At 39.7% G+C, this 22336-nt stretch overlaps 1 protein-coding gene across 1 annotated transcript in view; it reads right to left on the reverse strand.

Annotated features, from left to right (window-relative positions):
- Nucleotides 1-22336, reverse strand: part of PATJ (PATJ crumbs cell polarity complex component) — a 335316-nt gene that overhangs the window by 149080 nt on the left and 163900 nt on the right. The window contains 1 exon segment of the mRNA XM_074265778.1: nt 15655-15757. Within this exon segment, the coding sequence (XP_074121879.1) occupies nt 15655-15757 (103 nt within the window).

Genomic DNA, 22336 nt, shown 5'->3' on the forward strand with positions numbered 1-22336 from the left:
GCCCAGCCTTGCTGTAGGGCAAGGGAGAAAATCTAGGCAGCCCTGAGTGCTGTCCAGGGTACTAAGAAAGACTCCAAGGGAAGAAAGCTTTCCAGAGAAGTTACAGGAGAAGATCAAGACAAGAATGGATGGGGATGCATGAAGGGGCTGCAAAAATTTGCAGATATAAATATCCCTGGAAGGAAATGCAAGGTGGTGCAGTGAAAAGAGAACTGAATTTGGGAATCAGGAAAAGCTGAGGACAAATCCAGCTGTTTACTCACTGTAGGAACACAGATGTGAAACTTGCCAGCTTTCTGCTTCAGTTTGCTCAACTCTAAAATGGGGATAAACATAGCACCTACCTTCTAGGGTTATTGTGCTGAATAAATGAGATGTGTAAAGTGTTTTGCAAACCTTAAAGAGCTCTGTAAATGTTAGCCATTGGTATAATTACAATGATTTGCATATCTTAAATCCTATGAATATTTTAGCCAACACCATCATCATTATTACATAGGAGGCCTTCCTGAATCCTCTCAGTGAAAATGGGGCAAGATCCGTCATAAAATGGCATCCAAAGGGGGATGAGAAACAGGATAAATGATTCTAGCTCTTTGCTTTAGGCGAAGAGTAGTGGATTCCTTTTGGCTAACAGTGAAACATTGTAAAGAGCATTGGATTGGTGATTAATATTAATCACAAAATAAAATTAAAGTTATAACCTTAATTTCGTGACCCTAAGTTGTCATTTCAGATAAATTAGCCTCAGTTTCCCCATTCATACAATAGGACAATAATACCTATGATCTCCAGTTTTAAGATTATTGAGATGATGTATGTATAAGATTAGATAAAAGTTTGTTATATCTTAGATCCTCTAATTCTCCCTCAGAGAATCCTTGAGTATTTGTAAGGCAAAATCTGAGGAAATCTTTGGGAAATGAACACTTTTCTGTCTCTTTTGCTGAATCTTCATCCAAGGTATACCTTTATGTGCCCCAAGTATCTGTCTTATACTGTCTTTTCCATCTTTGCCTTTTGGCTGGGTGATCTCATCAGATTCCATAGATTCAGTTATCATCTTATGAGAAGTATTAAATTTATGTCTCTAGCTCTAACCCCTCTACCAAGATCCAGCCCATGGCAGATTCAACTACCTGTTAGACATCTTGAACTCTATATCCAATAAATAGATCAAACCTGTGGTACACGATCCCATTTGAAATCTTGTACCTAAACGTATAGGACATGTTATTATTATCCATTATCAGTAAGCTTTTGATTGGTACACCTGGTTGATATACCTATACCCTATATATAGTACATATGGGTCCTGTAAAAATTTCTTGGGCAAAGAGGAGTCACAAATGGAAAAAGTTTAAGCTCTGTAATAGATAACTTAAATTCAACATGTATTAAATTAAACCCATTAGCTTTACCTCTTTAATATTTCTGTCAATAACCTCACTAAACTATACTCCCTCATCTCCTCATATCCCATGATACTCAATGCCCAAATTTAAGTCCTGTCATATTTACTTTGACAACCCCCTGAGAGGAATTCCTATTAGTAAAACCCATCAGCCCTGGCATTGCAAATCCCTGTCTTGCAGGATGTTGGAAGATGCTGGGACTTGAGCACATAAACTCTTCATGGCAGGAGAAAAAGAGAGCTTTAAACTTCATGGAATCCAGGAAGACTAGTTGTCATCATAAATAAACACCATAAAAAGATGAAGAGGGAATAGGTGGCCAGTTGGCTCAATGGAAAACAGAAACTCAATCAAGAGCCAGAATGACCTGAGTACCAATGCTGCCACGCAAAGCTGTGACTGGGCAAATTATCGAACCTTTCTTAGTTTCATTTAAATCATGTGTAAAAATGTGGATAACAACAGATCATATTCCTGAGGTTATTATAAAGATCAAATGAGATAGCAGGTAAACTACCTTAGAAAGTGCTCTGGAAATTCAGGCTAGCACCCATCGTTCTTACTTTCTTCCCTTTCAGCATCAGAGACTGGCATTTAGCTCATCCCCTCCCCCAATCTTAGACAAGCTACCTACCATGCTTCCCAGCCTAAGCTGGACAATACTCGGTTCTTCTACCCAGACTTCAATCTTTGCAAGATGCTCACTGTTATCTCATTTCCTCATTCAAATACATGAGCACAAGTTCCAAGCCTTCAAGCGAACAGCCTAATAATAAGCATTAGAATGCTGGACCAGGTCCAAGTACTGTTACTTTCTGTGCTTAGAGGGAAACTTGAAAATGTCTCCCTCCAATGAAGCTTGGAGTAACAAGAACTTTTACTTAGGTTTATAGCAAATGCAATAAACTGAGAAATAATGAAACAACTCAGGTAAATACCAGTGAAATAATCTAGGACATAACAGTGAAATGAGGAGTTCATTCCTTGCTTCCTGCCTTTCTTACTGAAAGCACGATAACCTCTTGCTTTAATTTAATTCATTTCAATTCAATAAGCAGCTATTGACCAGCCACAACCCTATGATCATATGCTAGGCCCTAATAAGGATGAAATGCCTAATAAGGAATGGAAGACACCATTGTGTTTACTCTAAGGGCTCATATACAACAGAGGGTAAAATACAGACGGCAAACAAGAGGAGAGATTTAACTAAGGAAGGAAGTCCAGGACTTTGACTCAGGCAGAGAAACTGAGGAAGACAGAATTCCTAGAGTAAAAATATAAAAGAGATTTGTACCTAATTAGCAAGAATAATTAATCAAATAGGAAGCTACCAAATACTTGGCTACCACTAATTTGGCCTAAGGATCCCAAGAGAGAAGCTCCTGGAAGGACCACTGTGGACCTCCAGCTGGCTCAGCTTGAGGACCATTACATCTGAAGAACGAGGCTGCCCAGGAGAAAGAAGCTCAAAGTCCGGGCAAGTGGACAGAGCCCCAGGCAGGAGAAAGGGGATGTATCTAGGGCCAAGAGAGATTGCCCTGGACCAATAGAGAAAAAAATGGAGGGCACAGCCTCAGGGGACAGAGATTGACACACATGATAGCCCCTGCTAATTGTGCCCTTATGATCAGGAAGGCGATGGGAAGGAAAATGGCCACAGTGGGGGCTGGAGATGACCAGGATATATCCCATGAGGCAAAAATGGAGGCTTATTGAAAGAGAACAGCTTTGGTGCCTTTTACTACTTTCTGTTCAAGAGCTACCCACCAGTGTGTGAGTCACTTCTTTACTGCACCCACTCTTGAAATGACATGACATCAGCCAAGCCTTCCTAAATTCTCAGCTTGCTCCTTCCCCTACTTGACTCTGGGAAATCCCTGCCCACCACACTGTCACTCAAAAAATGATACCGTCTACATGTGTCTTGTATTTTGTGACAATATCCAACCTGAAAGTGAATGTCTTTTCAACAAAAAGCACTTAACTATAGATATATTCCTTCTTTAAAATCACATGACAACATGTATTTGTAGCAACACCAAAGTCTACCTGTGTCACAGGATGGCTTCAGGATAATGCTTTGAAATCCACATTGAAGGAGAAGGAAAGAATGGAAGGCTTTTATTAAGTTCATAGTATGAGCCAGTCATTAAGGTAAGGATTACAGATAGAAATATTGAAAAGGATGGTGATACTTGCCCTCAAAGAGCTTATGTTCTAATAGAGGAAGACAATAACAGAAGAGGGAAGAAGGGAGGTGCTTAAAGAAATGATGAGGGGTCAGATAAAGCATAAGTTCTTTATATAAGTATGGAATCCTTGCAGCGACATCCAAATCATCATTATCACTGAATTGGAAAAGACCCTCTCCTCTTCCTTGGTCCCTCACTCATTTGATCCAAAGCCCACTTCCCCCGTCCCCCTTCTCCAAGATGCCCACTACGTACCCACCATGATCAATTTCAATGGTAGTTGGGAAGCCCTTCGCCCTATACCAACAACAGATTTCTTCAGGGAAAGGAAGGCAATTATGGAAACACAGAGTAGAAAGAAAACATTTTAAATTGCATACTGGCACCCAACCACAAAATCAATTACACCAAAGGCTCAGACAGAATCCTGAGTCTCCACAAACCCCATTCTGCCAGAGACAGGCCCACGGATACTCTCTCAGATCATGTCCCACGGATATTCTCTCAGATCATGGCTGGCTCATAATATACCCCTAAGAGATGAAAAATCCTCAGGTTGGTTCATAAAATTATAAACTCAAGCATGAAGACCAAGTATTGATGAAAGGGAATTGTGATGAAGTATTTGGAAAACAATAAATTAGGGAAGCAAATCCCAAGCTAAACAGGAAAGTCCCATATGAATGCTGACTGTACTAGATATTTCACTAGAGGAAGGAAGATGTGAGCTAATTAATTTCACATTTCTGGGAAAGTCATCTAAAGATGGCCCTTTGAGTCTATACCAAAAATCAATCTATGATTTAGCATATACACGGTCTGGACCTTCTTGCCATGTTTATGCCTTTAAATTTTCTTTTGATAAAAAGGACCTATCTAGCATTAATTACATTTTAAAAAAATAATATATCCTCCATTAGGCTTGCTGTGTCCAGAGGAAATGCTTGTGCCATCCCTTTTAGTGTGGGGGTGCATGCAGGACCCGTAAGAGGCTGCCATGGTTTCTAGGGGCCCAAACAATGGAAGCTCAATGAGTAGGAGGGGGAGAGTCCAGGAGAACTGGGTCATGGCCAGGCTAGAATGCCATGAGGAGATAGGAGCACACGCAGGCTGCATTATCTGGGTACCAGAATGAGGAGGGAAGCAAATGCACCTTCTGATTTAGAAAGATGGCACAGAGAAAACACAGGCAGGACAAGTGGTGGGGTTCACAACATTGTTCTTCTGAAAGATATTTTTTCAACAGAAAGAAGATCAAGCCATGCTTTAGAAGAGCCCAAATATGCACAGAAACCCACTAGCAAGAAAGGTCTAGGCTCAGCAGCTGCCAGGGTGGAAAGACCCGTGCCAGATGCATGATGGGCCGGGCACAGAAGAACCAGGGTTAGTTAAAGGCGTTGTATTCTAATCCTGGTCCTTCTATGAACATTTTTGTTATTTTGTAAGAATCACTTCATTTCTCTGGGGCTCAGTTTCCTCAACTGCAAAAAAAAAAAAAAGAAAAGAAAAGAAAAGAAAAGAAAAGAAAAAAATAAAAAAAAAAAGGTACTGAACTCACTGGATGGCTGAGGAACTCTAAAACAAATACAGACATCATGGGGATTTATTAGTGCAGGGAATTCCTAGAGGATAAGGGATAAACTCCCTCTGCCCACCCAAGGTGGCAGCTTCTTGTCCCTGTAGAGAGCAGCCTTGGACATCTCAGAGTCCGGCTCTCCGGTACTTTCCTGCTGGTCCAGTTTTGACTCATTGGCTTTGCCTCCTACTGAAATTGAAGAGGCTCCACCAGCTGATTACTACTTAGAGTCTGAGACCTGACCACTGACTCCCCGGGGCCATAATCCAAGCAACTCAGCAAGTGGCTTGTGCCCATGTCCCTCCTGTCAGCTCTTTAATTATGAGGCGCCACACTGTGAACAAAGCAAGCCACAGTGAAGAAGAGAACTCGGGTCGCACATCTGGGATGCGATCCAATGCCAGCGGCTCCATACTCTTCGAAGAAGACCCTGCCTCCCTGCAGTAGTTACAGGGAGTTAAGTGTGAGCATCTTTTAAAGATCAGGAGAGGGCTACCTTAAATTAGAAGTCTGGATTACCAGGGAACCCAAAGGAGCTTCTCCTGAGGAAGTCTGGGGGATTCATCAGCTCAGAGGTGGGAGGGGGCTTTAAAAACCAAGCAGGGACAGCAAGTCTTGATAACACACGCTAAATAACACTGGAAAAATATGGGGGATTTCATGTGATGAGTAGGAGAGAAAGTGGAAACATCCAAAGGGTTTTCTTAATCATGCTCTACTCTCAGCCAGAGGGAAATGCTGAATGGCCAGTTTTTCCTAAGTCAATTAGAAAATTCTGATGTGGATGAGAAAACTTAAGAGCCGCCGACGAGAAGAAGAACAGCAATAGATGCTAAGCGGGCCGGCTTCTCGGCTGCGATTCGAAAAAGATGAGATGCAACAAGGAGGCATTAGGGATTCTGACAGCAGAGGAGCAAGCAGAAACGACCTGCCTGTGTAGTGCTGCTGGCACTCCTGCCCGTTCCAAGCCCGAGCTGAGTGGCAATGTCCACAAGAGATCTCCAAGGTCCGTGCCCAACGCAAACTGATGCACGGGCACCCAGCCTCACTCCCCCAAGAGAAACGGCTCAGGCTGATGCAAACCTGGGCACCGAGTGCCCCCCGTCCGCCTGAAACGCCATCAAATTATACCAAGAAAAAACCACATGAAACACACAGTCTCTCTCTCTCTCTCTCTCTCTCTCTCTCTCTCTCTCTCTCTCTCTCACACACACACACACACACACACACACACACACACACAGGAAAGCTTACCTGGGAAGCCCCCTTGTACCATCGCTGTAGCTTGAATGAGCACTTCAGGGACTCTGCATTGCTGACAAACATTCAGCACTGGGAGCAGCTCAAGATTCTCCCCACAGTCTCTGTCCTCAGCTCGCTTCTGACGACCTTGGGCCTATTTTTCCCAGGGTTTTTTTTTTTTTTTTTTTTTTTAATTCTCCTTAAGGGCAAACTGTCATTCTCTTTCTGTTATGAGATGCAATCAATTATAGCAATTTAGTGCTCCCCTCAGTCCCTACAAGCGAGCAGTCACATCTGTCAGCAGAGGAAAGCTCGCCTCGAAAAGTACGCAGAGCAAAGAGAATCTGGGGCTTCCCCACATCTGACCCACGGATGCTCCGACCGCTGCTGTACGTGGCTCTCCTTTACCCTGTTAGCCTGAGAATGCCTCAGAGCCCGGATCCACGTAAACAGCCATTCATGCAGCTTGGGCTGAGCATCGATTAATATCATTTTAATGACCCCACTTTTCTTGGGGAGAAAGAGTTAATCATGTTAATTGCATCTTTCCCTGAGCAAATTAAAAAGCACCAGCCAAGTGGATGGTGCATTGTGTCCCGAGTGTCTGAAACAATCAGCAACTTGCTGTTTCTTTAATGCTCAGAGATGCTCCGGAATAATTTTTTTTTTTTATAACAAAGAGCCGGCTGGGCTCCATTGAGCATGCACTAGCCCCCAGACTCATTTAGAACTGTGACACCAGCAACCCCTAGCCATGGAGCCATGGAGCCTTCTAGCCCACCAATTACAGGAGGAAAATCAATTAAGAGAAGGTTGAGACTTTGGAGACATCATCAAAAAGGGCTTAGAGTTTCTTAAATCTTGATTTCACATGTGGTCTGACACAGGTGATTCATTTTTTGATCAGTCTATAATCCTATAACTAACCACGATTATTCCCGAATTAGCATTCAGGCGAGGAAGGTAATATTTTTTAACCTTCCTTAGCAAAATCTCTCTGTCCCTCACTCACTCACACGCAAACACACACATCCATCTGCTCAGCTGATCGTTTACATTCCGCCATATAGGAAAAATCAGAAACACCTGGCCACAATTACAAGCTAACAAATAATTCTGGAAGATGATATAAGCGGTCCTCCTCGTCCCACAATAATCCACTCGGGACTGCAACTCGGAGCCAGGGTTCCAGGGCAAATAGCAAAGTGTGTGTGCGAATAGCAAAAAGCACTTCTCGCTAGGACATTGTGGCTTGCCAGTCTGTTTGAAGGTAAGGAATTAAGAGTTCTGCAGATTATATAGCTCATTAAAAAAGAACTGAACAGGATAGGAAAGGATGAACAAGGAAGAGGCACATAAAATATGGAATAACTCCTAATTCTTCATTGCTCCCACTTAGGAAAAAATGTTTAATGAGTGCGTGTACATAAATATATAATAGATACTTGGCCCAATTTTCCTGAAATCTTTATTTTATTATGAGGTGTGTATGTAGGTGTGTATATATATGGATATTTGGTCCAATTTTCCTGAAATTTATTTTATTGTGATATGTGTATATATGGATACCTGGTCCAATTTTCCTGAAATCTTTATTTTATTTTATTGTGATATGTGTATATGTGTGTGTGTGTGTGTATGTGTGTATACACATACATATATATATATATATATATGGATATTTGGTCCAATTTTCCTGAAATTTATTTTATTGTGATATGTGTATGTATGTGTATATATATGGCTACCTGGTCCAATTTTCCTGAAATCTTTATTTTATTTTATAGTGATATGTGTATGTGTGTGTGTGTATATACATATACATATACATATATCTATATCTATATCTATATCTATATCTATATCTATATCTATATCTATATCTATATATATATGGATATTTGGTCCAATTTTCCTGAAATCTTTCTTTTATTTTATTGCAAATACCTGCTGTGGGATAGACATCTCTTTCAAGCTGTAGAAGCCAAGATAATGGTAATTGCTGTTGATTGTAGTGACATCTATTGGCAAGGAAAGGATTGACTCCCTGCAACAGGGTAAACACAGCACCTGGAGAGGTGCTTCAGCTAGGATACCTGGGCATCTGGGAAACCTGGCTGCAGATCTTGCCTTCCATACTTAATAGTATGCAAACAAGGACAAGGGACATAGCTAGATCTGTTTCTTCATTTGTAAAAGGAGAGGAGGGAGGTGCTACATGTCCTCGGAGGCTCTTTCCACTCAAAATCTGTGACACCAAAGGGAACCAAGCTAAAATATGTCAGAAGCTGCATTTGAACTCAAGATTTTTAATTTTTAGTTCAGTCCTTTATCCAATAGATCAAATTGTCTCTCACATAAAACATCGCAGGGGGAAATGGGAGGAGTTGGTGAACCCCAATTACCAGTTGCTATAGAAGGAGCAAGAAAAGCAGCTCACTCACCCCTGGCAAACTAGAAACACCTCTCTGGGACTCATTTCCCTCACTTGTAAATGATGGGGTGCAGGGAAAACAACAACAAAAAAAAGCGTCCCTTAGTGGGATCTGGCTTTCTACAGGTCCAATGAGGATATCACTGGCTTTGACATTTCTATACAAATAGGGAATTGCACTTTCACTTAATACAATGAGTTAACAGTGTGATTCCATAAGCTCCAATCTATTTGATGGTAGAAGAGAATTGAAATTCTCCTTCAACTTTAATTTTCCATATTTAAAATGTGACAGAAAAGTGTTGGAAAGGCTGCTAAGTTATTTTCTTTTTCTGCCTTTGATGAAAAAATTTAGCAACAGTTTCTAGTATTGACATGAACCATAATTAGAAAAGCAGAGCGGGAAAAGCTTGGGAGAATTCATCATGGGATAAAGTCCCGGTTTTAAACCAGTGAGCTCTGGGAAGCTGGGCAGGAACCGGCAGCCTCAGGTATCAGGTAGATACATAAGTAGACATACAGGTGTTGTATGAGTGTATGTGTGTGAGTGTGTGTGTGTGTGTGTGTGTGTGTGTGTGTGAGTGAAGAAGAGGAGATCTGACTCGATGGTCCCTGAGATCCATTCCAGCTCTAGAGCTGTGATAAAGATTGAGTTTACTACAGTAATTCAGGACTAAGGATAATAGAATATCCTCTTGTTGGCATTCAAAGGCTTTCCCAAGCTAGCCCCTCTGGCTTCTCCAGTTTTATATTTTACTTCTCTCCACACAATCTACAACGCAGCTGGCTGACCTGTCATTTCTTTTTTTTCCCCCCTTTTGGAGGCAATCTGGATTAAGGGACTGGCCCAGTAAGTATCTTAGGGCTACTTTAAATTCCAATCCTCAACTCCAGGACCAGTGCTCTATCCAATGTGTTACCAAGCAGCCCCTCTCCTTGGGGTGTCTTATTCTTTGCCTATCTCCAGCTGCTGCCCATACCTGTAATGCTCTCCCTCTTTATCCCTCCTAGCTCCTAGCTTCTTTGGTTTCTAAGCTACAGCTGAAATCTGCATTAAATCATTACTGCTGGTCTCCCTGTCCCAGTTGCTGGTGACTTACCTTTTTGTATCTTTTGTGTACATATCTATCTGTATACTGTATCCCTTGTTACAATGTAAACCCCAAGAGAATGGTACTTTTTTTTTTTTTTTAAACCTTTGCTATATGCTAGGAGCTTAGCAGAGAGTCCATGGGTCAGAACAAAGGCTTGGTGACTGACTGAAACATCCTGGAACAAGGACTCAGGGCTTTTCCCACAGCACAGAAAATAATGGCAAACTGTGTGAAGCTGAAATTTCCTGGTGTTTGGAATGAATGACCAATGGGCAAAAAATGGTTTTTTGCTTTTCTGCTTTTCACCAGGACCTAATGTTTTATAATGATTGGAAATGAACAGAACAAAAGAATTTTGGACTGACTCTCCAGATTTCCATGTTGCTCAAGCCCTCCTTGGAACTAATTTGGACTGTGCTTTAGCATTCAAATGTTAGCTTTGCCTTCAGTCTCTCCCCTCGATTCATCCTCAATGTAATCGCCAAATTAATCTGCCTAAAATCACAGGTCCTCCCTCTTGAAGCTTCAGGGGCTCCCCATTCCCTTCAACATAAAATGCAGATAGCTCTGTTAGGGATTTAACACGCTCCCCAATAAGACTCAAGCTCATAGTTCCAGAATTGTTTTTAAATTACTCTCTTTCCCTCATTCTATGATCTAGCCAAATGGGATGACTTCCTGTTCTCCTAGAGAGCTAATTCAATCTCCTGCCTCCTTGCCTTTTTACAGTCTGCATCTCATGCTGAGAATACTGTTTCCTTAACTCTACCTCCTAGAACACTAAGGTTCCTTTGAGGCTTGACTCTTATTGGAAACCTTTCCAAATTAAATAGAACCATTCTTCCTTCCTCCTTCTTGAAATTTTCATTTCAACATTTTCTGGTAAAAGGTAAGCTATTTCAAAACAAAATTTTTTCTTAGTATGTGCAATTCCTTTGTACACCAGGGAGGCAACAGGGGAAGGCTGGTCTCTAACTCAAGAAGTCAGATCAAGCTTTGCCTATAAAACATGGAGCTTTTTATCAACGCAAGGCAGGAAGCTTCCCAGAGCACCAAGGGGCTAAGGATTCTGTCACATTGCCGGAGAGTGTTTTCCCATGGAAACTTTCTGAAATGGAAGAAATCACAAGTCTGGGCTCCCCCTCCACAAAGGAAAAAATTTCTAGTGCTTAATTATTTTTTTAAAATCTTCAATAAATGCTTGTTGAATTAATAATAATATTGTGAGTAAGGGAGTTTTCTGACAGAGTTTCCTTGAGTGATAGGTTTCTGGATGCACGTCAGAATATAAACAGACATAGTTTTGTTTCCCCTCCATGATCTTATATTTTTTACATATGTCTATTACATTAGTTATTACCATAAATCTACTACTGGGTTTTCAGGAAATCTGACTTTAATTTTTTAAAAAATAATTTAAAGATCAGCAGACACTGAAAAAAGTTTTCTTGGGTCAAAAAGCCAGTGTGAACACAACCAAGAATCAGATGATGAGGGAAGGTCTGAAAACATCCCCTTGGGAAGAACCAATATCAGTTCCTTCTCATTTCTCCTGGTTGTGTTCTCTTGTTACCTTTGACTCATTCTGTTTGTCCTCAGGGGAGAAGGATCAAAGCCTGGAATCTGTAGGGAGGGAGCTTTCTGGTAATGAGAAGGAAAATGTTCCTCACAACTGGAGTTATCCAAAAAGAGGAAGGAGTTGCTGGGGGAGGCAGTGAATTTCCCGTCCCAGGAAGATTTCCTCCAAAGGACAGATAATTTATCGGGCGTGTGGGTGAAAGGATATCTATTGAGGATTAGACATAAAGCTGACGTCTGAGATCATTTCTGTCTCTTGAGAATCTTGGTGATCTTGTGTGGGTGTGAAAGAAAGGGAACAACATCATTCTCTGGGACCTAATGGCCTTCTTTTGTGTAGGCTTTGCCTCCTCTCCATCTTTGATGATAAGATCAGCACTCATTACTCACTCCCAGACATATTTCGTCTTAAATTCTCTTCCCTTTTCCTTCTACAAACCAGTATCCATTCCCGACTTTATCAGTATTCACTTAGGAAAAAAACATTCATGACTTTGTTATTAGCATGATTTCAGTCACAACTGACTTTGTGACCCCTTTTGGGGTTTTCTTGGCCAAAATGAGTCTGGTTTGCCATTTTCTTCTTTAGCGCATTTTACAGATAAGGAAACTGAGGGAAATAGGGCTAAGTGACTTGCCCAGGATCATATAAATCATCTGAGACCAGAATTAAATTCATGAAGATGAATTTTCCTGACTCTAGAGACAGCACTCTATCCACTGGGTCATTTGGTAGCCTAACTGTGGGAACCCAGGCTCTATCTAAGGTCTTCCATATTTCAGCCTCTCAGTGATCTCATCAGCTCACATCATTTAATTATCTTCCTATAGGTGATTGCCATATGAATCTCGGCAGAACCAGAGTTTGTTAAATTTTAAAAATTATTTTACAAATATTAATCTCACACAATCATGAGGAAACTGATTTAAATGACTTCTACAGGGCCATTCAGCTAGTAAATGTCTGAGAAGACATTTGAACACAGGTATTCCTGACTCTAGCCATATTGTGCTACCCTGGGCTCTACAGCAACTGCACATTTCCCATCTCAAGCTGGAAATCCCACTGGCAGCTCAAATTCAACATATTCAAACAAAATTTGCATCCTTTCCCCCCAAAACTGACCCCATGTCTTACTTCCTTGTTACTGTCAAGGTGTCATCATCACCCATGAAGATGCTGCCTGATAAATACAATACTCATAGAACTGTACAATACTTCTACAATACTCCTGTAGTTGCCACAACACCAGTCCCTGAAGACCCAGAAAAAAAAAGTTGTCCTGGGTGTTGTCAAATGGTTCAACATCAGAATATGATGGGAAAAAAATGTGATGTTATTGACGGCAATGGTATTAGTGAAGATGCATTATCATCTGCTTTAATACTAACTCCGAAGGAACATGAGTAGGGGATGGATTCTCAACCAAAGAGATGGAAAGAATTAGACAACGTACTGTAAAAAATCAATGACATGAAACTGAAAAGGTTCTGGCCAGACAAAAACAATAGAAAGGAGAATAAGAATAAGAAGAGTGAAGAATAAGAATCTTTTTAACAAATTTCTTTGATAAGAGGAATAAAGGATAATACATTGAATGAGAATCTTTTTAAGTTAATGAAAATGCTTACATAAATACACTCACAAATACCCATTCTCCAATAGGTAAGTTTTCAAAGTATATAAATAGACACACACACAAAATACCCATTCTCCAATAGATAAGTTTTCAAAGTATATTAATAAACAGCTCTCAAAAGATGGAGTTCAAGTTATTCCCAATTGTCTAAAAAGACTCTTAATCACTAATAATAAGAGAAATGCAAATAAATAACCATGAGTTTTCCACTAACATGCTGCAAATTGGAAAAAAAAAAATGCCAAAAAGTGACATATCAAGGTTGAAAAAGTTGCAGGAAGACAGGAACACTAATATGTTGTTAGTAAAATTATGAAATGCTACGACCATTTCAGAAATGTGTGTCTAGAATTATGTCACACCCTTCTAACCAGAGCCTCTATTTCTGGACTTGTACCCTAAGGAAGCCGTCAATAAGAAAAAAATACCCATCTACTAAAAATATTAATAACAGCACTTTTTATGATGGCTAAAAATTGGACGCAAATTACATGTCCATCAATTGGGGAAATGACTAATGAAAATGTGGTTCGTTAATGTGATAAAATATTATTTACTCTAAGAAGTGATATAGGTGATGAGTACAGAGAAGCATAAAAAGAACAACATGAACGGATACATTTGAGAATGATACTCTCTCTATATGAATCTCGTAGTCCTTTGTTGGTAGCTTTTTGATGTATTCATCATGGAACACTTCCATTCGTCACCATTTCAAGGTGGCGTTATTCCAAGGATAAAGCGATATACTTAAAAGTTAAGAGATGTGAATTCAAATCCTTGTCTGCCACTTAATGTGTCTCTGCAAAAACCAATCCAGTCTGACTAATATTTGTGAGCATCTACTATTTAAGAAGCAACACGGTATGGTAAATATAAAAAATAGAAGTCCCTCTTCGAAGACATACTGAGCAAATGATTTACCTTTCAGTATTTGGTTATTCTGTAAGATATTGAGCTACAGAGGAGGTGCCAATCTGCACAAGTAGAGGGGATTTCTCCCAGTGGAGGTGCCTATATTAATGATATTATGGATCTCAGCCAAAATAATACTAATTAAACTAGAGAAGGCACTGTCCTAGGCTTTGGGAATACAAAGATGAGTCACAACCTCTTGAGTTCAATTATCTCATCAGAATAATGAGGGAGATGGAATAAATAAGGTCCCTTCTGCCTCTTATTCTATGATGCTGTCATTTTTGTTGGTGTCTCATCCCCCTGTTAAGCCTTTAGCTTCTCCGGAGAAGGGCTTGTGCTTTTTCTAAAGGTAGTGCTTCCTGCCTGTACTAGTAGCGAGGTCACCACACAGATGATGACTAATAAATGTTTCTTGCTTTCTAGTGGAAGATGGCACCTAAAAATCACAACTGGAACAAGTTAAAATAATTATTTAACCCCAGCCATCTGGGCATGTCAAAGGATAGAGATAGAATACTAGCTTTTGTAGCTTCTAAAATATCCACTATAAAATAAACAAAAAATAGTGAAAAAGACATTGAGATCATGGTTGATCTGACCTCTAAGGAAAAAAGTATTAGAAAAGCAATGTAGCAGAGATGAAGGCCACTGGACTAGAAAAGAGACAAGCTAGTTTCCACTTTCAGGTCTCTCATAAAGTAGCTCTGTGACCTTAGTAAAATCACTGATACTTAGGCTCAGTTTACCATTCTGAAAAATGAAAGATTTCATCTAGACAGTCTCAAATTTCAATGTTATGATGTCATTAAACAGTACAACAAGACATTTTCCTCCTCTGTATAATGGGGACATTAGTATATATGAATTTAATGTAATCTTTCACCTCAATATTCCATAATTTATGTATTCAGGATTTTTCTTTGCTACTTTGGAAGCATGTTTCCTCCATCCTTGTGTAGTCTGTACTAACCAGTGAAAAATAATTTTAAAGACTTCTGTAAATCTTCAAACAGGAAATGAATGCTGGCAATTTTTTGTTTACCTAGTCTATGGCTGATGCAATTGTCTATGTCCCCTTTCCACCTACCTAGTCATCTGGAATAAAAACAAATTCTATTTTTAGTGTAGATCAAACACGATCAATCACATCTGCTTTGGCTGCTACAATACAAACTACCAAAAATGGATCCCAAGCCAAATACAAACCATAGCTAGCTTATCTGTTCATTTGCATCATCAAAACCAACAAGGCTTTCCATTCTTTAAAGAACATGAAAAAACTGGCACATATGTCCCACTTTTAAGATATTTTAGTTGAAAACCATCATTTGGGAATTTGCCATTCCACATCAGGAATTTGGGGAGAAGGAAAAGCCAGAATATCTTCCGAATATATGTCTGCTCCTTACAACTCAAGAGAAGAATGTGAAGAAAAAGAGTCTGATTGATACAAGTTACCTTTAATTAAGTGGCCATGTGTTCCTTCATTAATATTCAAAGCTTATCTTTTAAATTACCACAGGTATACCATTGCCTTCCCAGAGAATTAAAAAAACACTCACCCTCAGTAAATTCTGTCTGGTCCTCATCGTCATGGTCACTGTCCTCAGCAGGAGCCCTGTAAGGAGGCGGCAGTTTCATTGGAGGGGGTGCACCTCCTCTTTTCTGAAGAGTAGAAGAAGAGAAGGGTTAATTATTCTTCACTTCAAATGAAAAGCTGGATAAAAGTAGAAATTACTGAGAATTCTGACAAAAATAAAATGTCAACACGTGTTTTCCCTGATCTCAGGATTGATGAACAGGTTGACCAATGTCAACTACGACCTTATGGTTGTCTTGGTCAAGTGAGAAGATGCTGTGACTTCTGAGGGTCAGGAATGGAACCAGGAACTACAATCCACAAGAGACCAGTCTGTGGGATCCTTGCTTTAACCAATGATCATAAAACTTCCCCAAAGAGGAACATTTCAGCTTAAAATACAATGAATTGCATCAGGTAGTGACCAAAAAAGCCTAAAACTAAAAGTCAATTATTGAAAATGCAACAAAACCGATATAAATCCAAATAGCTACCAGAAATTGACCTTTCATTTACAACAGTAAGTTTCTTTTTCAAAGTTGCCGGAGCTCATAAAAAACAGTAGAAATTATAACCATCTGATCCCCAGATATGCCCCAGACCCGTAGCTTGGCTTTCATTTATCCTTCTACATTTTATCGAGGTTACGATTTGCTCTTAGAATGAGAATTTTAGAAATCTCTTACATGCACTGGCTCTGCGGGAAAAGCATTTTTTTATATACAAAACATTCCAGATTGAAATAAATTCAATTAAGAGACAACAAAACTTATGATAAAATTACCTTATCCGTGATCACACATCTCTTTCCATATCGGAAAAAAATCAACATGGTAAGTGTCTAGGAGAGGATGGGACAGCTAAGGAGAGGGAAAGCAGGGAAGTCTAAGCAAACTGGAAATGTCCATATCGCTTAACTGGGTTATGATTTGTTCAGATACAGGATCTCCCTTCTTATATTCAATTAGATTTCAAAGAACAAAGTGGTTAATAGCAGGATGCATTTTAGTAAGCTGAGAATCACTGGCCTGTGATTATAGCAGATCTGAAAGGAAGTCATACCAAGGCAGAGAGCTGTTATTTGGAAAGCAAACATTAAATGGAATATAAAAGATGCATTCATTCCGTAAACATTTATTTAGTGCCTGTCTGGGCTGGGCACTTAGGTTACATCAGGTCCATCCCACCTCGCGTAACCCAAGTTCTATGAAGGAAAGAAGGGAATAATATGGAGCCAGAAAAGTAAAAACAAAATACACACAAGGTAAATAAGCAGCACTTTTGGAGGAAGGTTCTGATCTGGGCCCTAAATGACCCATGAGATCTTAAGAGGCAGATGTGGGATGGAAGAACACCTAATTCCAAAAAATAAATGGATAGAAAATGAAGGGAACAATACCAGAAGACCAATTTCTACACCAACTATATTGTAAAAATAAATAATCCAAAGATTTAGGAATTCTGTTCAACACAATGACTTAAGTACAAGTTCAAAGAACTCACAATGGAAACAACTCCCACCCTCCTCCAAACAAAGAGCTGATGAACTCAAAAAATGAAATCTAGTTTTGATTGGGATGGGGCAGAAGGGTGGAGAGGGGATATTTATACTGGGATTTATTTTACTTGCCTTCTTTAAGGCAAGGGGAGAGGAGGAAAAAGGAATTCAAAAACAGAAAATTTTTTAAATGCTGGATTTAAAAGAATATTGATCTGAAACAAATGGAAGATGCCAACTGTGCAACAGAGTGGAGATAGGAGATGAAATGGTGTAGATGACTAAGCCAGTAGGACAATTTGAATGAAGAGAGACTATCTATGTCTAGGAAAAAAGGAAATCTAGTTAATCTGGAAAGCTAAAAAGAAGTCAGATTTTAAAAAGCTTTAAAAACCAGAGAAATTCATATTTTATCCTAGAGGCATAGGAAGTCAGTAGAGAGTCCTCCTCAGCCAGGGATGAAATGATTTTAGAAATAACCATGTGAACAATGAGGTGATTCAAGCCAATTCTAATTATCTTGTGATGGAGAGAGCCATCGGCACCCAAAGAAAAGACTGTGGGGATGGAATGTGGATCAAAACATAATATTTTCCCTTTTTTTATTGTTGTTTTCTCGGGGTTTTTTTAACTTTCTTTTTTTTTTTTCCCTTTCTGATCTGATTTTTCTTGTGAAGCATGATATTTGTGGAAATTTAATATATATTGGATCACTAGCTTTCTAGTGGAAATGTAGGGGGGAGAAAGAAAAATTTGGAGCAAAAGATTTTGCAAGGTTGAATGTTGAAAACTATCTGCATATTTTTGGAAGGAAGGAAGGAAGGAAGGAAGGAAGGAAGGAAGGAAGGAAGGAAGGAAGGAAGGAAGGAAGGAAGGAAGGAAGGAAGGAAGGAAGGAAGGAAGGAAGGAAGGAAGGAAGGAAGGAAGGAAGGAAGGAAGGAAGGAAGGAAGGAAGGAAGGAAGGAAGGAAGGAAGGAAGGAAGGAAGGAAGGAAGGAAGGAAGGAAGGAAGGAAGGAAGGAAGGAAGGAAGGAAGGAAGGAAGGAAGGAAGGAAGGAAGGAAGGAAGGAAGGAAGGAAGGAAGGAAGGAAGGAAGGAAGGAAGGAAGGAAGGAAGGAAGGAAGGAAGGAAGGAAGGAAGGGAGAAGGGGAGAGGGAGAGATGAAAGGAGGCAGGAACCATGTAACACTTATTGATAGTGGGAGGCCACACCATCAAGAAGGCAATTGCAACAGTCAACTTAAGAAGTATTAAAGATTTTTTTTAGGTGACTTGGGATTATGTTTTTTTTGGGGGGAAACAAAAAGGCACTTGACATTATTTTTTTTTAAATCAAAGGTAGCTCCTTCTAACGGTAATTCGCTCTCTTCTGTGATTTACAGCTTTGGAAAGATTTGTCTAGGATACAATGAATGAAGGAATGAAAGAAAAAAACATTTATTACTCATTCACTGTCTCAGGTGCTGTTATAGGTATACCATTTCTCCATGACATCATGCTGCTGCTAATGAATTAAATTTTAAAAATTCAACTTCATTAATCTAACCAGAGGTGTGCACACTGGGATATATTGCTAAATACTTACACATATGTGCAGAGACACTGGGCTATCAGAAATATTAGTGCCCTAAGTGGAACAGGCACTGGAAAAGACAAGACTTCTGCACAAGATGGAATATTGCTAATGGAGCCCTGGATCCATGGTCCAAATGAGGAACAGTTAGAAGTCATGTATAATGGAACAGCCTCCCTGCTCACAGTGGAATCAGAGAAGAGAATTTAATCTTTGATCTTTGCAGAAATGCCTAATGATTTTCCATTTATGAAGTACTGGATTCTCAGAGTGCCTGCCTAATTTTCACTTGGATCAGGAGCATATTTATAGGGTGCCATATAAAGTATTTGAATTTGTGGAGAGGACCATTTTCTCAAAACAAAGAGGACCAATGATACAGACATGGTTCTCAATGAAGGGATAAAAGTACCTGCAAAAATGAAGGAGGGATATCTGGTAGACAGCATCACATGAGACAAATTGAAGAAATGGAGAAAGAAGAGTAATGAAGGACAATGAGAGAAAGATGATGGAAGGATTAAAAAAAGAGAGACACAAGGAAGGAAAATAAGGGAGAAAAGTAAAGGATTAATGGATAAAATGCAGAGATGAAAAGAAGAGACAGGAAGATGTAGAAAGGAGAGGGAAAAGCAAAAGAAGATTAAAGGGAAAGCAGGAAAAGGAAAGTAAAAAGGAAGAAAAGTAAAAGAACTCTCATAGGAGTTAAAAACAAGGCAGAGACTATAGAGCCCAACTATGGGCCTAGGAAACAAAGGGTGTGATTTGTATTAACAAACAAGAAGAGAATAAGAAAGGGAGGAAATTGGGGAAGGAGCCTAAAGGAATGAAAAACTGTTAAGTTCATTCTATGTGCCAAGAATGGTGCTAAAAGTTGAGGATGAAAGGCAAGACCTTACCCAACCTCAAGGAGCCTACATTCTAATAGAAAGAGAAGACACATAAATGGAAGTTGGGAGTGAAATGGAAGGTTTTCAGTGATGGGAGGCAGCATGTTGGATGACTTATGGGAACAACATGGTCCAAAGTTAACCCTAAATGCTCAGAATTCCAGAGAAGAACATCTGAGTTCAAGTGGGAGCAGGAAAAGGATGACCAGAAAGTCTCCTGGCCACACCATATCCTCCATTCAAGTTCTCTAAGATGAAGAGCAGTGACTTAATTGTACTTAATTAAATGGATCACATTTGAAAAAGCAGGATCACAGAAGAAGTGTCACATAGTAGAAAGGGGTCATTGGCTCTTGAATCAGCAGGCCTGGGGAAAAATCTTACCTATTACCTCTTAGTACCTGGTTAAACTTGGCCAATTCATTCAAACTACCTGGGCCTCAGTCAATATATAACAACAGGACTGGAACAAAAAGACCCACAAGATCACTCCTTGATGGAGAACTGTCATCATGTTACATATTACAGAATTTCTAGAACTAGAAGGGACCTTGATGGCCATCCTCTGCTGAAGAATACCCTCAACAATACCTCAGGTGACAAAAGAATTTGGATATGCAGTTTTCAGATAAACACACACACACACACACACACACACACACACACAGCTTCCTGAAGTCACATAAAAAAATGCTCTTAATCACGACTGATTAGAGAAATGCAAATTTTTAAAAATTCTGAAAAACTACCTCACATCAATCAGATTGACTAATATGACAAAAAAAGAAAATTATAAATATTGCAGTGGATGTGAGAAAACTGGGATACTAATGCACTGCTGGTAGAGTTGTGAATTGAACCAACCATCCTGGGGAGAGAAATATGGAACTATGTTTCAAAGGCAAACAATGCATTACTTTTTTTTTTTTTTTTTTTTTTTTTTTTTTGCTGAGGCTGGGGTTAAGTGACTTGCCCAGGGTCACACAGCTAGGAAGTGTTAAGTGTCTGAGACTAGATTTGAACTCTGGTCCTCCTGAATCCAGGGCTGGTGCTCTATCCACTGCATCATCTAGCTGCCCCAATGCGTTACTTTTGATCCAGCAATGTCACTATTAGTCTTGTATCCCAAAAGACATTAAAAAAAAAGGGGAGTTAGTGGGAGGGGACATACTTGTACATATATGTTACTAGAACTTTTTTTTGTGGTGGTTAATAATTAGAAATTGAGAGGATCACATCAACTAGGAAGACAATCACACACACACACACACACACACACACACACACACACACACACACACAAGATTAAAGTGATTAATGAATAAAGAACAAGTATCCAGATCAAGAAGACTTGGCTCCAAATCCTATCTCTGACACATGCTGACTTTCTGGCCCTTGGCAAATGACTTAACCACTCAAAGTCCCAGACAACCTCTGAGAAGCTAAGTTACAGAGCAAGTGACAATCAGCACTGGGATGGGTAGCTTCTTTATTGAGAAATTAGATATACACACATATATATGTTCACATAGGTACACATAGACACTGGAAAGACTATGAATTCCAATCCCTGAAAAATTCTTATTTTCAAGTACCAGATAATTAATCAGGCTGAAATTTCCTCTATGGTGTAAAGTTAACCATAAATGCTCAGAATTCCAGAGAAGAACATCTGAGTTCAAGTGGGAGCAGGAAAAAGATGACCAGAAAGTCTCCTGGCTCTAAGGTCAACCCCATCTCTACCATATCCCCCATTCAAGTTTTCTAAGATGAAGAGCAGTAACTTAATTGTACCTTATTAAATGGATCACATTTGAAAAAGCAGGATCTTTACTTTCTATTAAAAAAAAAGGGGGGGGCGCTATTACTCTTAAGGGACATTTTAATGAAAAACCTAGGATAACTGGAAGGGTCTCTGGGAAATAGAGAGATCAGCCAGCTACTCTGAAGGTTCTCTCTCCCCCAAAGCTGGGTCCATCCAACTGGTGAATTGTGGCTCAATACTCCCGAGACCAGCAACACATCTTATCGGTTAAAGTCCAATATCTCCATCCAACTTTTCAACTTCAGAGTGCTAACTAGAAAGAGCTACTTTTAAGAGCTCAGAGTCATTAGGCTGTGGACCCTGACAAGCAGTGAAATACAGCTGGTTCCACAGAGATTAAGAAATGCAAGAATCAAATGGACACTCTACAGGAAGTCATTCAGAAGATATGAAAAATTAATAACCAAAGAAAAAAACCTGGAATCCCAGGACAGAACTTCTCTATTGTTATTACTGCAGGGACCAGGGTGTGTGAAAGCCCTAATAGCCTTGAGGCTTTACACTTAGCCATCCTAGATAGCTAATAAATACAGAGTCCAGCTCTAATAGCTGCTTACTGAAAGGCCTTTCTTATCTGGACTGACACACACTCCTGAGGCAAAGAGTACCTGTAACACTCCATTCCCAGGAGCCTTCCAACACTGGCAAAACCATTATCTCAGTGCCATCGATTCTCACCTTAAACCAGTCCACAATACAACTTCTCGGTGTTGTCTCAGAGCCCACCTAACAGCTCTTCCCTTGCCGTGATCTTCACAGATTTCTTTAACATACTGTCTTTTTCCTTTGGAATACAAGTACTTGAAGGGAGGGACTATCTTTTCTTTTTTCCTTCTGTTTGTATTTTTAGAGGTTAGTACTAAAGCACCAAATAAATCTTG

The sequence above is a fragment of the Sminthopsis crassicaudata genome, chromosome 4 (assembly GCF_048593235.1).
Source record: "Sminthopsis crassicaudata isolate SCR6 chromosome 4, ASM4859323v1, whole genome shotgun sequence".
Taxonomy (NCBI): domain Eukaryota; kingdom Metazoa; phylum Chordata; class Mammalia; order Dasyuromorphia; family Dasyuridae; genus Sminthopsis; species Sminthopsis crassicaudata.